Source organism: Panulirus ornatus, chromosome 10, assembly GCF_036320965.1.
Source record: "Panulirus ornatus isolate Po-2019 chromosome 10, ASM3632096v1, whole genome shotgun sequence".
Lineage (NCBI taxonomy): Eukaryota > Metazoa > Arthropoda > Malacostraca > Decapoda > Palinuridae > Panulirus > Panulirus ornatus.
The window spans coordinates 29,707,153-29,724,891 of NC_092233.1; the positions used below are offsets into that span (position 1 = coordinate 29,707,153).

The 17,739-nt window shown below is 39.0% G+C and overlaps 1 protein-coding gene across 23 annotated transcripts in view; it reads left to right on the forward strand.

Annotated features, from left to right (window-relative positions):
- The window catches only part of lap (phosphatidylinositol-binding clathrin assembly protein lap), an 806,852-nt gene that overhangs the window by 530,141 nt on the left and 258,972 nt on the right, over positions 1-17,739 (forward strand). For all 23 annotated transcript variants that reach the window (XM_071665674.1, XM_071665679.1, XM_071665690.1 and 20 more), the window contains one exon: positions 12,402-12,542. In XM_071665674.1, coding sequence (XP_071521775.1) covers positions 12,402-12,542 — 141 coding nt within the window. The remainder of the gene's footprint in view (positions 1-12,401; positions 12,543-17,739) is intronic.

Sequence of the window (17,739 nt, forward strand, 5' to 3'; positions counted from 1 at the left end):
AAGAGTGGGAGGTGGGTTGATTAGAAAGGGTAGTGTGTGGTGGGATGAAGAAGTAAGATTATTAGTGAAAGAGAAGAGAGAGGCATTTGGACGATTTTTGCAGGGAAAAAATGCAATTGAGTGGAAGATGTATAAAAGAAAGAGACAGGAGGTCAAGAGAAAGGTGCAAGAGGTGAAAAAGAGGGCAAATGAGAGTTGATGTGAGAGAGTATCATTAAATTTTAGGGAGAATAAAAAGATGTTCTGGAAGGAGGTAAATGAAGTGCGTAAGACAAGGGAGCAAATGGGAACTTCAGTGAAGGGCACAAATGGGGAGGTGATAACAAGTAGTGGTGATGTGAGAAGGAGATGGAGTGAGGATTTTGAAGGTTTGTTGAATGTGTTTGATGAGAGAGTGGCAGATATAGGGTGTTTTGGTCGAGGTGGTGTGCAAAGTGAGAGGGTTAGGGTAAATGATTTGGTAAACAGAGAAGAGGTAGTAAAAGCTTTGCGGAAGATGAAAGCCGGCAAGGCAGCAGGTTTGGATGGTATTGCAGTGGAATTTATTAAAAAAGGGGGTGACTATTATTGACTGGTTGGTAAGGTTATTTAATGTATGTATGACTCATGGTGAGGTGCCTGAGGATTGGCGCTGGCTGTTATGTTTATTATATATCCACCATAGTTTACCTCTACCTGTTTGCTTTTTGATATCTTTCATTAAGCCATATCTGTCTTTTTGTAGCCTTTTCTCTTTTTAGTCTTTTTTTATCCTTCTTTCTCTTCACTGCCAAAGATACCCAGGTGCTAACCCTTTTATTATAAATTTCTCAATCTTTCATAATGTTTGTGTGCTGGCCATGGAATTCTTTTTCCTATATTGTGTTCCTAAAGATATCATTTAGCTCTTTGAAGCTTCTGTAATTGTATCTTCTCCTTGAGTCTGGCTACTTAGCTCATCTATTTACATCCTTGCTAATCAAGTAGTCTGAATTGAGAACTGTATTATCACCTTTTCCTTGTGGTATATCATATGTGATATACCATATGTACAGGTACCATACCTTTTTTCTCTAGGAACCCCATCTCAGGATAAAATGCATTCATGCCATATCAACCCCAACGAATGTATTTTGCTCTGTGACATATTGATACAGGAAATATTCCCGGTATACTCTGAAAATATGTTTCATCTTACTTTTTTAAGGATATGACATGCCACTTAGAAAAATATCCTCCAATCAAGGACAGCTTGGATGAAAGGAAAATTGAAGAGTTATAGAAAGAATATAAAAGGTATTGGTTTTAGCTCTTCAGATGTTTATAGACCTTTTTAAAGGTGAAAAGGTTAGAGGAAGAGGGAAAGATAATAGGAAGGAGAGAATTCCGCAGATTTGTTAATAGTTGTTTGAGGAAAAGATGAGATATCATTATGGTCAACTCCAATGTTGTTTATTTTCACTCAGAAACTATGGAAAGTAACAGCTATTTGCTTACTGCAGGTTCATACCTTAGTAACTAAGCCACCCTAAGACATTTCACGAGGCTCAGGGCCAAATTTATATCAATAAAACAGAGAGAGAGAGGCAGCAACATGACAGTGAATGGAAAGGGATGGTTGAACAGAGGTGACAACAGTGAAGTTAATAATTTGAAAGCAGAGAGAAAGGTGGATGAAGAGCTGTTCTAGATATGCAAAGCAGAACTCCACACTGTGGAGAATGAGACCACTGTAAATGTGGAACAACTTGTCAGAAGGATAGAAATATTCACACCTATACAACAACCCAGTGTATATCTTTATTATTAGGATTGTGTGTGTGTGTGCATGAGCTTCCATGCATGCAATGGTTGCTGTGCAGGTGTATGCACTTTATATGGATCAAGCTTCCTCAAAAGTCTACTTATATTTTATTTTATATCACACTACTTTCTTGGTCTCTTACCCCATCTTTCATTGTTTGTGTTATAAGGATAACATGATTTGCTACTGTGAATACAGCTTGAAACCCTAGATTTAGCTTTTTAGATATATCCTCCTCCCTTTTAACACCATTCCTGTTGAAACCTTTTGTTAGTTAATTCTTTTAATTGATAGTTTGCCTCATAATAGATACATGTAACTGTTTTGGGTTTTTCTTTTCTTTACTTTCCTTAATATATTTTCCTATGTTGATGCAGGTTAATTTGTGCATGATATTCATGATTAACACTGCATTTGTTGGTAAAGTACTCTTATTGTTCAGCTTTCACTTATCTTTCAAGTACCCCTTGGCTGTAATGCCATCTGTATCTTTTCTGTAGGGCTTCACCATTTTCTTTAGCATTTAAACGTTTTGCTATACCATTCTCTCTCTCTCTCTCTCTCTCTCTCTCTCTCTCTCTCTCTCTCTCTCTCTCGACCATTTTCCTTTTCCTACCGCTGATGCTTATCATCTGACTCTGATTACATGGCTTATTTATTTTGCTGACCATTTTATGATACCTTTATGTTTTATCTGCTGAATTCAGTGCACCAAGTTATGTTCATAAAGGTGTATTTTTACTGGTGTTAATTCTTGTATTGGGATTTGCTTTTTGTCCCAAATTTTATGGTAATTTCTCTAGTAACTACATTATTTGATTTCAGCACACTGATGACTCTGCAAATGGGGTAAGGTCCTCTACTACCTAATTTATGGAATTTAGAAATGAGGTGCAAAGTATTGATGGTCTGTCTGGCTGTAGTATGCTTTGTAAGATGCAGGTGAAGAGTTCTTCAGGGCACATTCTGGGAAATTGGATGCACATAATTTTCTTATTCTATGTAAATGTAATTGTGATGAGTTAATTTCATGTAATTTTTTACTGAAAAGTTTTATAGTTTTGTAAGAGTTCTACACTTGTAGGGCTCCATCAATTGACTGTCCTTTATAAACAAATTTGACTAAACCTCCTGCATTTATGGTTTCATTACTTGCTTAATGTAATCCATTTATGGTGAGCTCCAGTAGTATAGATACATTTTTCACATCTTTTTGCTTAACCTCTACATTGATTAATTTCACAAGGGTGACATCCTCTATGAAAAAAATGAATAGATAAGAAATGATTCTCTGAGGCTTGATAAATGGCATACTAGAGGAAATGAAAATATACAAAATATAATACAACTATCTTTGTATTGGCCTGGTGGATTGCTGAGTAAGTAGGAGGAGAGGGATGAGGCTGACTTGTCTGACAGCTTGAGATCAGGAGGAGGGAAGGATATGGAGGTCTAGTTTTTGTCTTTCTCTTGAACCTGGAAACAGACTCTACCTTTATGTCTTACACAGGCACATTGATGGTAGCTAATAGTGTGAACATGTTTAGAAATGTTACAGTACTTGTCCTGAAAATATGTAAGAGGAGGGGCCGTGGCTAGCTTGTCTTGGATGATCCTTCTTCACCTCAAGATACGAGGAAATATCTTGGAGTTCCTATCAGTTTGCTGCACAATCTAATCTTATATCTTGCATGGTTACAGTGTTGATGGTGAAGAATATGAGTTTATGAACGAGTATATATGTAGAAATATTGCACTATGCATTGCTTAATGAATGAAACTTAATCAAAATAAGCTTGGAAATATTTTACCTTTTACCATCATCTGTTGCCAAAGTTTTCGGTCACTCTAGGATTACCTAAAGAGGAAATTAGCAGAGATATTTCATATCTCCGGGGATAGGGGATTAAGAGTACTTCCCACGTATTCCCTGCATGTCGTAGAAGGCGACTAAAAGGGGAGGGAGCGGGGGGCTGGAAATCCTCCCCTCTCGGTTTTTTTTTTTAATTTTCCAAAAGAAGGAACAGAGAATTGGGCCAGGTGAGGGTATTCCCTCAAAGGCCCAGTCCTCTGTTCTTAACGCTACCTCGCTAATGCGGGAAATGGCGAATAGTTTGAAAGAAAAAGAAAAATTTCATATCTCCATATAACTTGCCAGAAGCCAAGGATGAGGGTGATGGGGTCCTGTGTAGGGTCCTCCTCCTTACTCCCACTAGAATCAACGAGTCTCATATGTTTTCACATTTCATTTGTTTTTTCCTCGTCACTTGAGTCTTCCAACGATTTGCTTATTTTCTATGGCGTCACTGTATGCATGATCCAAAAGAGTGACAGATGTATACACACAAAAGTGACTATAGGTACTGAGGAGAGCTGAATTGTTTCCCGCACTTGCTGCTAATGTTAAGTCAACCGGAAAATTTTTAAAGTTGAGTGAAAAATTAGATCATCATGTTACGATGGCCACTGTTCCCAGAGGAAGAAGTCATATGACAGTAGTTGCTATGTATATGTTTAAAGTTACCAATTTTCTGTTGAAAAGTCTCCTTGTCTGGTATTGATTTATATTTTTCTGACTTGCTATTATCATGAGGTTTACAATTATGGTATGAGAAATGCCTTAGAATCACTTAAAAGTATAATGATTAGTTTACAAAAAAAATTGATAACCCAAATTCAGTAATTTATACTCTTGAATTATGGACATGTGTATTGATTCAAAAATCCATACAAAAAGTAAAAAAAATTTCCCCACATCCATTGAATATTAAGGGGATGTCTCACAGCAAAGTGTTTTTGAAAATTATCGAAAGGGCTTGGTACAAAGGTAAGTGCTGCACACGAAAGATTGATTTAATCAGACATATCATAGTGTTGCAATGAAAGGGATTATTTTTTGGCTATGATCAGTGTTCTTTAGTTGCTTTGGTGTTTGTGTTCATGTGCATGTGATTATATATTTGTGTAGTATGGTGAGGGAATACTGTACTCTTGAACACCTTTTTCTTAATGCTACTCTTTTTGAGAAGCTGGATAGTGTCATAATATTAGGTTAATGTAGAATCTCTTCCTTCTCATTCCTTAAATGGGCAAATTCATGGTTGCTTTTATGTCCTTGTAACATGTTTCACTTATCTCTGATCACCTTTCCTGCCATAGCATGGTAGTATCAGGAACTGTTGCTCAAGTCTTATATCCACACATCTGGCCTTTGGTTGTCATGTATAATGTCCCAAAACCACAATCTGTTGTCCAGTTAAGCCTAGCAGATTACTCCACGGTCACCTGATCCCTTCATACTCCTTGATTTAGCTCATTTACAGCATGCAACCATTTATGTGCCACATTTTCTTGGTTGTTTTTGTGATAGATACCTTTTACATTCTAGAATCTCCGGGTCAGAATTTTCAAAAGCATCTTGTACTTGATCTCTCCTCATCCTTTCTCCCTCAACTGATCTTCCCTTCCTGGCGAAAGTTTCAGTGCACCGAAATTGATTCAGGCAATGATTATTCCCACATCTCTTTCTGACAGTGTGATGTCCCACTAGATCATCCTGCCTCATGCCACTTATTCTCATGCATGTTATGTCCAATGCATACAGTCTCCTCTTGTCCTCTGTATTCCTATGCTCAACCACCACCACTAAAGACCACCACCACCATTGCCAACCATGAGCCTACCACCACCACTACTCACTGGTACTGATCACCACCAGCACTACCACAAAAACATTAGCAACTGGCACCTTTGAAAAGAAACAAAATATCTGTACACAGAAATATGATTTTGTGCCCAGTAAGGTGCAGATGATATTTTGATTGGTGTTAAGGGTGAAGGACAGGAAGGAAGAAAGCAGACAGGGAATTAACATTTGTGTTGCCAGTAAATTTGTTCTTAGTAAACTGTATATAAATGCTCCTCAACTTACGATATTTGCGACTTATGACTATCCGTACATACAACCGGCAAAAAATGTAACTTATAAAACATATGTAGATATAAAGATTAAGCTCGGTCATACGTCCGTTAGTGCTAACGTCTGCATGCATACAATAGTAAATGTCAGACGATCCTGCATTGTGTACATCACAGCATCTCTGTTCTCACTCTGAGTTACCATTCAGTAAGTGTGCGTTGTTCAAGTGAATCTAAAGAATTTTTATGCTGGATTAAACCATTTTTGTATTAAGCCCCAAAGAAGAAGAGCAAGAGGAAAAACCCATCATATGTTGATTGACCTGGCAAGAAGTCAAGGAAGACACTTGATTTGGAATTGAAAATGAAGGAAATCAGCCAGTATGAAGGAGGAAAAAAGTTAATGTGGTTGCACATGATCCACAGTTGTCCCATTCGACTGTCTCCACAATATCAGAGGACAAAGGAAAATTACTTGAAGCAGTGAAAGGTTCAGCAAGTATGAAGTTTATGATAATAACAAAGCAACAACAAAGGTCCATCTATGAAATGGAAAAGTTGTTGATGCTGTGGATGGAAAATCAAATTAAAAAACGTATACCTTTAAGCTCACTAACAATTCAAGTGAAGGCTAGAAGTCTTTTTGAGACTTTGAAGGAGTGAGCAGGAGAGATTACATCGAGAACTTCACTGCAAGTCATGGTTGGTTCAATATATTTAAAAGGAGGTATATCTTGCCCAATGTTTGAGTCACAGGTGAAACAGCAAATGCTGATGAGGAGCTGCCAAAACATTCTTTGAAAGTTTTGATGAATCAATGTGTGAGCTAAAGAATTTTACCTAAAGGTAAGAAGAAACTCCAGAATCATATAATAATGCTGGTTGATAAAGAATGAGATAATCATGATAGAAATTGAGTAGGATATAAAATGCTGTCTAAAATGCTGTTTTAGATATCTGGGAGTGGATCTGTCAGCGGATGGAACCATGGAAGCGGAAGTGGATCATAGGGTGGGGGAGGGGGCGAAAATTTTGGGAGCCTTGAAAAATGTGTGGAAGTCGAGAACATTATCTCGGAAAGCAAAAATGGGTATGTTTGAAGGAATAGTGGTTCCAACAATGTTGTATGGTTGCGAGGCGTGGGCTATGGATAGAGTTGTGCGCAGGAGGATGGATGTGCTGGAAATGAGATGTTTGAGGACAATGTGTGGTGTGAGGTGGTTTGATCGAGTAAGTAACGTAAGGGTAAGAGAGATGTGTGGAAATCAAAAGAGCGTGGTTGAGAGAGCAGAAGAGGGTGTTTTGAAATGGTTTGGGCACATGGAGAGAATGAGTGAGGAAAGATTGACCAAGAGGATATATGTGTCGGAGGTGGAGGGAACGAGGAGAAGAGGGAGACCAAATTGGAGGTGGAAAGATGGAGTGAAAAAGATTTTGTGTGATCGGGGCCTGAACATGCAGGAGGGTGAAAGGAGGGCAAGGAATAGAGTGAATTGGAGCGATGTGGTATACAGGGTTTGACGTGCTGTCAGTGGATTGAATCAAGGCATGTGAAGCGTCTGGGGTAAACCATGGAAAGCTGTGTAGGTATGTATATTTGCGTGTGTGGACGTGTGTATGTACATGTGTATGGGGGGGGGGGGTTGGGCCATTTCTTTCGTCTGTTTCCTTGCGCTACCTCGCAAACGCGGGAGACAGCGACAAAGTATAAAAAAAAAAAAAAAAAAAAAAAAAAAATGCTGTACAGGTATATGAATTCTACATGCCATGCTGACATATGTCCATTTCAAGATACGACTGGTTGGTCAGAACAGAACTTGGACGTATGTTGGGGAGCATCTTTACTTACTTCCTTGCCACCAAACACTAGCCACCTCTCCCTTCACCTCCACCAGCTATAACCACTACCTGCAGAACCACCACTAACAAGAACAACAATTGCAACATAAAGAACATCCTCACTTTGCAGTTCATTAATGCTCCGTATTTTGAGTATTAAGTTTTGGTCACCATTAATAAAGACATGGACATAAAATGGAGAGAGTACAGCATTCATCTTCAACATGATTCTTGGAGTTAAACAAATCTTATGAGAGCTGAGTAAATAATGGACTTAAATTTGTTTAGCTTAGAAAAGAGAAGGGTAAGAGGTGAACTAATACAGGTATTCCAAATTGTCATAATCTATAGTTACTTCAGGCTTGCTTTGCCTGATTTCAGGGGTAGTTATGGTTGTAACCCAGACTCGTGAGCATATATGTCACCTTGACTTAGGTAAACTCTTTCCTCAATATGATAGTTGAAATATGGAATGATATAGTAATTAGAGTGATTGAAAGCAGTATAGGTACAGTTAAGAATAGATTTCATAAATGTATTGCTTCAAGTTCATGACATATTTGTTCCTCTTTAGTTACATCAAAACTTTGCAGGTTTTCTCTTGAAACATGTATGCATTTCTACTCTTACCTCCTAAATCTATGAGTTTGACATCTGCTTTCAGGAGCAGCCTCAAAAGGACTCAGTTGTCTGTTTCTGATTGAATTCCTTTTATATTCTAATGTATAACCATTACTATTCATCACCATCAGCAACAAAAAACAACAACAGGCCACCACCACTGAGTCTCTAGATAACACAGGCAAAGGGAAGGACCAGGGGCTTGGTAGAAAAGACAGAGAAATGCATTCATTTCTTTCTGAGTTTCTTTTTTATTGTGGAAAATATTGGGGAAAGTTGGAAGATGTTGAAGAGGTGTAGAAGAAATATTTATGATTACAGGTACACCACTGATTTTCCAGCACTATTGGTTCCAGAGCCTTGCCGGATTAACCATTTTGCCGGACCAACCATGGTCACATAATAATAATTCATCAACACCCCTCTATCCCACTAATTATACATCTCCCATGTGTCTAAAGTATACCATGGACTGCTTGAAATTTAAACTAAACAAATATAAAATGTTTGAGCACCCTAAGATGGTAAGTCTGTCCTTAGATTGTTAGAATCCTTTGGGGTCTTCTTCGTCTTCTGTTGTTAGTGTTTTCCTAGGTGTGCATTGCCAAAATATTACAGTTTCGTCTGCATTATACACCTGCTCAGGACTGAGGTGCTTGTCAGCTACGAGTTTTGCAAGTTCGTCCACATGGCAGCTCCTTCGTGGTTTGCAGACCACTTTTCTCCGCACACTTTATTCATGGAAATTCCATGACGCTTCTTGAATCTTTGAAGCCATCCTGCACTATAGCCACACTCTTGTTGTAATTTAAGTTCTTTGTGGAACAACTTAGCCTGGTCCATTATCGTACTACCTGACGACAAGTCCACTCCATCACTCCGATGCTCTCGAAACCATCAATTGTGCTCATTACTCATACCATCTTTCATACTTTTTCTAATCGTCATTTTCTTCTTGGAATCGCTGTCTGCATAGAATTTCAATATTTTCTCCCTTTGCTTCTGTTTATAAACAATTGATGAACCAGTACTGTAGATGTCACACAGCTTATGCACCCAAACACCACAGTCCATTTTTTTTCAACAGTTCTACTTTATCTTGGATCAATATGGACTGATGTTTACGTTTGACACCACGACTGACACTCTCATATGTTTTAGAAGCCATAGCTAGGGTTAAAATTAAGCAAAATAAGCTAAGAATCTCTTAGAATTGAGGCATCACCACCAAGTGCAGTGTAAAGAATACATTCTTAATACATTCTTCAATAAGTGCGCCCTACACACAATGCCATCTGTGGCCGCCCAGTAAACTAGTCTGGTGGCCGCGGTAATTTCAAGTTCCCTCATGTAATTTTGTTCGGACTAAAGGAGGTGCCAAACCATCAGTTGCCAGAAATTCGGTGGTGTACTTGTAACATGGAAAAATGCCTATGAAGCCAGAAACTGTTGTTTAGAGGTTAGCAGTTCCATTAGGTAAACTCACAGATGTGCAGTGGTAACCACAAAATTTCTGTATAAGGGTATACCAGATTGAAGTGTGCTGCACCAATTTTTCCATCTAACATGGAAATCCATGTATTGAGAAAAAGTAGTGCAAAATACAGTAGGTAAAATAAATGTAACTCATACTTGGCATTAGCTTTCATTCAGTACACCCAATAGGCACCACATGAATTTGAGTTTTGAATGTATCCTTAGAATAATGAGGGGAATTTGAGTGTAAAATAGGAAGATGAATATACACAAAATATCATGACATAAGCGTGTGTTCAATGAGGAAGTTGAGTTATTGATGAAAAGAGAGGTGTATGGACTTTAATTGCAGGGTAGGAGTATGAGTTGTTGGTAGGTGTACAGGAGAAAGAGGCATGAGGTCAAGAGGATGGTTTAGAAGCTGAGAAAAGAGCAAATGAGAGTTGGGGTGAGGGAATGTCGGCAAACTTTAAGGAGAATAAGAAAATGTTTTGGAAAAAGGTTAGTAGTGTGCTAAAATGAGAAAACAAATGGGAACATTAGACAAGGAGGCAAACAGAGTAGTGGTTGTAGGCAGAGATGAGGTGAAGATGAGATGGAGTGAGTACTTTGAAGGACTGTTGAATATCTTTGATAATAGGGTGACAGATGTGGGTTGTTAGGATTTGAGAGGTATTTGGAGTGATAGATGTACAGCAAGTGGTTTGATGAAGAGTGAGGTGGTGGTTAAAGTCTTGCATAAAATGAAATGTGGCAAGGCAGTTGGAACAGATAGTGTCACAATTGAATTTCATGAGAAAGGAGGTGGCTGTGTTGCTGATAGGTTATTTGGAATTTTCAGTGTATGGATCATTGTAAGGTGCTAGAGGATTGGCAAAATACTTGTATAATTTTTTTTGTATGAAGGCAAGGGGGATGAAGGAGAATGTTCTTATTACATAGATATAAGGACATTGATTGTACCTGGTAAGTTGTATGGGAGAGTAGTGATTAAGAGGTCGGTGGTTTGCATTGAGCTTCAGAGTGGAGATGAATGTTATGGTTTCAAGAGTGGCAGAGGATGTGTGGATTAGGTGTTTGCTTTGAAGAATTTATATGAGGAATTTTTAGAAAAGCAAAGGATTTGTGTATGGCATATGTGGATCTGTAGAAAGCATATGGTTGGATAGAGAGGTTTTGTGGAAGATGTTAGAAAAGTTTTTAATCAAGAGAGTAAGGCATGTGTGGGAGTAAGTAGAGAGGAGGGGTGAATGGTTATAGGTGAAGGTGGGTCTGTGGCTGTGATGTGTGATGTTGCCATAGCTCTTCAGTTTGTATATGGATGAGATGGTAAGGGAAGTGAATGGAAGGATTTCAGGAAAGGGGAGTTAGATCTTCAGTCTGGCAGGGTTGGTGCTTGCTTGGATGTGAATTGCGTTTTGTTTCCTAAAGTTATGGCACTGTTAGGAGATTTATGTGAGAAACTACAAAGATTGTTTTCTGATTTTGGATAAGTTTGTAAAAGATAAGAGTATATGTGAAAAGAGACAGGTTAGTTGGGATGCGAGTTTGAATGGAGAAAACCTGGAGAAAGTGAAATGTTTTACATACCTTGAAGTGAACATAGCAGCAAATGGAACATGGGAATCAAAGAGTGGGTGAGGTGGCAAAGGTCTTAGAAGCATTGAGGAGTGTGTGGAGAGTGGGGTGAGGGCAAAGGTGGGCACATTTGATGATATAATGTTGTATGGATGTGAGACATGATCTGTACATGAGAAAGTATGGAGGAGGGTGATGGTATTGGATATTAAATGTTTGAGGATAGTGTGTGGTGTGAGGAAAGAGATGATGGGATTAGAGAGAGATGTGATAAGAAGAGTACGTTCAGGGAGATGAGGAATCTGTGTTGAAATAGTATGGGCATGTGGAGAGTTTAAGTGAGGAGAGGATGGCATAGATGGTATATATATCAAAAGTGGAAGGGGCAGTTAAATCGGAGATGAAATGATGGAGTGAAAAAGGTTTTGAGTGCTTAGGGCCTGAGCATGCAGGAAGATGTTGGGCATGTATGGGATAGAGTGAATTGGAATGATATGTACAGGAGGAGATGTGCTATAATGAAGTGAACCAGGGCATGTTAAAGCAGTCTGTAGAACTATGGAAAGGTAATTGGGACCTGGTTGTGGATAGGGGGCTGTGGTTTTGGCACACTATATATGACAACTAGAGGGTGGATATGAACAATTGGGGCCATTTCATTATCTTTTTCTGGCACTACCTCACTAATGCAGGAGACAGTGGACAAGTATGGAAGAAAGAAAAGGTTAAAGAATGGTTGAGGAGAGGTGATATGAAGAGTTGATGCATCGAAAGACTAAGATAGAGATGGAAGAAAAATAACTAGCTGGGGCAAATAAGACCTTCAAAAGAGTAGTAGCTGCTCAGGAGAAAATTTTCACCTATAAAAACTTCAGCTCTTGGTTAGATTTCCTGATATTTGCCTTGTGGGGTTTCCAAGATAGAGTAGATGATGTGTTTACATTATTGCAAGTTTATTTTTTAATGTTTTGGAATTTGATATAAGGGAATGAGTGTGATTTAGAAAGAGGCATAGATCAAAATGCTTTGTTGAATTTAGCCAGGCAACTGTTTTCCATATTAACATTATGGTTTTAGCTAGTAAAACAAAGGTGTGCCAGTAATGTTTAGGATAATTACTTAGAGGATTGTATGTGATTTCTGATTTTGTAATGACATGAAAAGCTAAGAATTAAGTTTCTTTCAGAGTGACCATGCCAAAAACAATCCATTCTTGAGCTCACCAACCAGTGAAACAGCCCCAGCCTTAGTTACAAACAATGGTGATGCTTCTCAGATCATCGACTTGTTTGGTGCCTCTCAAACTGAAAGTGCAGCAGCAGCACAGGTAATGATGCATATTTGTGTGTTCTTTTATGTTACTGCTTTTATAGTTAGGAATTGCTGGTGATAGCAGTTGCCATATTTCCATTACTTCATTGTTGAGATGATGCTGACAGATTGATAGTTGGATGTATGGTGGAAGAAATCCTGTACAGTTAAACCAAATAAGTTTATACATAGGAAAAAAGGAGCAATTTTAAGGAGGAATACCAGGCAAGATCTGCATGAGTTAAGTCATTGTTTACTTGAAACCTCATACCGGTAATAGCCATCTCTGTTCTCATATTATCACACGCTTTTCCCTCAACCAATAGCTCATCACTTTAATGTGTATCCCTTCCCTTCATTGTCATATAGTCTCCTCCCTACTTTTAGCTTCTTCCATCTGTTGTTTTTAGGTACTTGCTCCACGTCACTGTTAGGATGCCTCCTTCATACAGTTGTTGGGTATGTTTAATGTCTGTCTATCTGTCTATATCTGACATGGAATCTCTCCAGGAACTGGTATCAATGGGATGGCCATGGCAAAAGAGTCTCCATTTATGCCTGTCCTTCCATGCTTCCTTCACTCACACCATTCCATGCATTCTTCCTCATTTCTTTCCCTGTTGTACTCTGTCCACTTTTATTTTCCCATGTCACAGATGGTCTTCCTCATACACCAACCCATGTAACCTTATTGTCATACATTCTCCATATAAATGCCCCATCTTGCATTCTTTCCATGTGCCCAAGTCACCTCAGATTATGACATTTTACCGACTATACTGCTCTGCTATTCATTCTCATTGCTTTCCTTAACATGCCAGATCTCTCATACACCCCTTATTTCTTTCATTCCATCTAGTCATACCCCATTCTCCCTTCAAATCACTCATTTCCACAGCCCAACCTCACTCCCACATCATCACTGAAACTTTTGCTCAACTTCCCAGCCACTCTTACACATGCATTTGCTGCTTTCTAGAAGGCTTTCACACCATCCAACATTAGTACCCCTACCCCATATACCCTTAAAACAATACATAAAGTATTCCTCTAGACCCTGTCATATACTTGCTCCAGATCCTTTAAAGCTGCATCTGTTTCTTAACTTTTGCTAGATACTTTTCCACAGTCATTCTCACCTCAAGATCTGATTCATCCATTCCCTATCTCTTCCAAAACACCCTGCCCTCTTGGGTTCTGCATTCAGTCATTTCCATCACTCTGTCAATAAACACTCATGTACACATTTCATGAAGTACTTAACAGACTTATTCCCCTATAATTTCTACATACATTGTTAACACCTTAAACTTTGAACACACTTTCCTCTTCTTACTCCAACATTTTGGCCATAATCCCATCCTCTCTAAGTGCCTTTCCTACTTTAAAACTCATTGCACATTTTATCTTCCCTCTTGCTCTAGACCCCTTTACTTGTATCCTTTTTGTTCCATCCCCCTTACCTGTGCATGTAACAACTATTGCCTCACCTTCTCCAACATTCATGAATTTTTCAAAATACTCTTTCTATCTTCCCCTCCCTTCTCTTCCTTACTTCTTACATTTACCTTTCCACTCTTACATCCACCTCTTTTCCTTTTCAACTCCTTTCAGTACAATTTCTTATTTTCCTTAAACTTTACACTCAACTTTCTTTCAAAATCTTAATTTATTTCTATTTGCTTTCCTCTATCTGCCTCCTAACATTCCACTTACACATCATATATTCTTCCCTCCTCCTTTGTTGAATTCCCACTGGTGCATTCCTTTCAAGCATTCTACCCCATGCCCTTTTCTTCTCTTCTACAGCATTTTTAATCTCATCCATCTGCCATGCATTTCAACTTTTATTTCTGTATCTTATTTTTCCACCACTGACTACTTTATTTCTTCACTGTAAGCTACATAGTCCACTTGTGTCATTAGTCTTCACTGTCAACCATTAGTTCTATTGTGTCGTTAGTCTTCATTGTCAGCCATTCACCTCCCGCTAATTGCTCTTCCTCTTGTTGTCATGTATCTTCTACCTTTACTGCAAATGGGCTTAGTATCATTGTCATCCACTCTTCTTTTACTTTCAGCTGACCTGCTTGTAGCATTTATTATTGTCTGGACCTGAAATCAACAAAAAAGATTTTAAAATTAGATTTATTTAGAAAAGCTCCTCTCTATCACTCCAAAAGTCTAGAAATGTTAATTAGCTGAAGGGAGGGAGAAAGAATTTCACCTTTTTATTCCCCTCGTGTCGTAAAAGGCAACTAAAGAGGCAGAAGGAGGGAGTGGGAAACCCTCCCCTTCTTGTATTTAAGTTTCTAAAAGAGGAAACAGAAGGAGTCAAGTGGGAAGTGCTCGTCTTCCTTGAAGGCTTAGATTGGGGTGTCTGAACATTTGTGGATGTAACCAAAATGAGAAGAGAGGAGAGATAGGTAGCATGTTTGAGGAAAAAACCCTGGATGTTCTGGCTGTGAGTGAAATGAAGTTCAAGGTAAAAAGGGAAGAACGGTTTGGAAATGACTCGGGAGTAAAGTCAGGTTGGTGAGAGTACAAGAGCTAAGGAAGGGGAAGCACTAATGAAATGTAAGTTGTGGGAGTGTGTGATAGAGTGTGTGGAAGTAAATTCTAGATTGATGTGGGTAAAACTGAAAGTGGATGTCGAGAGATAGATGAGTATTGTTGTTTATGCACCTGGTCATAAGAAGAAGGATCATGAGAGGTAAGTGTTTTGGGAGCAGTTGAGTGAGTGTGTCTGCAGTGTTAGTGTACGAAACTGGGTATTAGTGATGGGTTATTTGAATGTGAAGGTAAGTAATTTGGCAATTGAGGGTATAATTGGTGTGCACAGGAGATTCAGCGTTATGAATGGAAATGGTGAAGAGCTTGTGGAATTATGTGCTGAAAAAAGACTGGTGATTAGCAATACCTGGTTTAAACCATTAAAGGACGGTCACATTTTTTGTACATCTGTGCGAAGTGGCATATTTAGGAATAAAGTATCATGGAATAAGTCATTACATACATGAATAGATGAAACTGAATGAAAAACTTTGGTAAGAGATGTTGATTATGCAACACTGTGTCATAGCTGGCTGTTGGAGGAGAAGTAGCACAGGAGAACCTGGGGTGGGCAGCTTATCAGGCGCACCTGGGACAAGGCTAGGGGACTCTGATCACTTTTCTTTTACGCTAGATTTTTCATTTATGTATTTATTTGCAACTGCTGTGTACATATATTTATGTGTCGGAGATGCCACATCACCCAATATCACCATATAATTATGATGCTACAAGGCCCAATGTTATGTGATATTACCCACCTACAACTGTGCAAACATTAGATAACAGCTAATACTGATGCTGAACGTGGATGGGTGAGCAAGAGTAGCTGTTTCCAGGAATGGATAAACAGAGGTCATGATAGTAGATGACAATGATGCCACATTGTCAAAATAAAAAAACAATTTCGATGCATAATAGCCCAATGTTATGTAATGTTTCCCTGCTTAACATTTCCCTGCTTCTGCCATATGTACATTAGGTAACATTGCTTGCTTTTAATGGGTTTAAAAGAGAGATATACACAAATATTTGTATTGATTGATAGGCATGTAAAAGAGAGACTTTCAGATGTAAGTATGCTGAGAGGGACAACTTGTGTGGTGCCTCATCACTACCTTGTGGAGGCAAAGGTGAAGATTTGTAGAGTTTTTCGAAAAAGAGGAGACAGTATCGGGAGAAGAAAGTGATGACAGTAAGTGAGCTTGGAAAAGAGACTTGTGTGAACAAATACTAGGAAAGGTTGAGTGTGGAATAGCAAAAGGTGAGAGCAAGTGAAGTGAGGGGAGTGGATGAGGAATGGGAGGTATTTAGAGAAGTAGTAATGGCATGTGCAAGAGATGCATGTGGCATGCAAAAGGTGGGAGGTGGGCAGATTAAAAAGGGTAGTGAGAGGGTGACGGCATATACAGAGTACAGAACATCGGATTGGGAAGTGCAGTGTGGTTTCAGAAGTGGCAGAGAGTATGTGGATCAGGTGTTTGCTTTGAAGAATGTGTGTGAGAAATACCTAAAAAACAAATGGATTTGTATGTGGCATATGATAGGATTGATAGAGATGCTTTGTGGAATATCTTTAGAATATATGACATGGGAGGTAAGCTGCTAGAAGCAGTGAGAAGTTTTTATCAAGAGTGTAAGGCATGTGCATGAATAGGAAGAGAAGAGAGTGATTGGTCCATAATGAAGGTTGGTCTGTAGAAAGGGTGTGTGATGCCACCATGGTTGTTAATTTGCTTTTGGATGGGCTGGTGAGGGAGCTAAATGCAGGAGTTTTTGAGACAGGAGCGAGTATGCAGTCTGTTGGGGATGAAAGGGCCTGATAAGTGAATCAGTTGTTGTTTGCTGATGATACAGCACTGGTGACTGATTCAAGTGAGAAATGGCAGAAGTTGGTGACTGAGTTTGGAAGAGTGTGAAAGGAGAAAGTTGACAGTAAATGTGAATAAAAGGAAGGCTATTAGTTTCAGCAGGGTTGAGGGACAAGTTAGTTGGGATATAAGTTTGAATGAAGAAAAATTGTAGGAGATGAAGTGTTTGAGATATCTAGGACTGGACTTGGCAGCAAATGGAACTATGGAAGTGGATGTGAGTCATAGAGTGGGAGAGGGGACATAGATACTGGGAGCAATGAAGAATCTGTGGAAAGAGAGAACATTATCTCAGAGAGCAAAAATGAGCATGTTTAAAGGATTCAGAGGTCCAATAATATTGTATGGTTGTGAGGCATGGGCTATAGATAGGGTGTACAGAGGAGGGTGGATGTGTGGGAAATGAAATGTTTGAGGACAATATGTGGTGTGAGGTGGTTTGATTGAGCAGGTAACAAAAAGGTAAGGGAGAAGTGTGGTATTAGAAATAGTGTGGTTGAGAGACCAGAAGAGGATGTGTTAAAATGGTTTGGACATATGGAGAGAATGAGTGAGGAAAGGTTGGCAAAGAAAACATATGTGTCAGAGTTGGAGGGAAGAAGGTGAAGTGGGAGACCAAATTGGAGGTGGAAGGATGGAGCAAAAAAGATTTTGTGCATTCAGGGCCTGAACATGCAGGAGGGTGAGAGGCTTCCAAGGAATAGAGTGAATTGGAATGATGTGGTATACTGGGGTTGATGTTCTGGCAATGGGCTGAACCAGGGCATGTGAAACGTTTGGGATAAACCA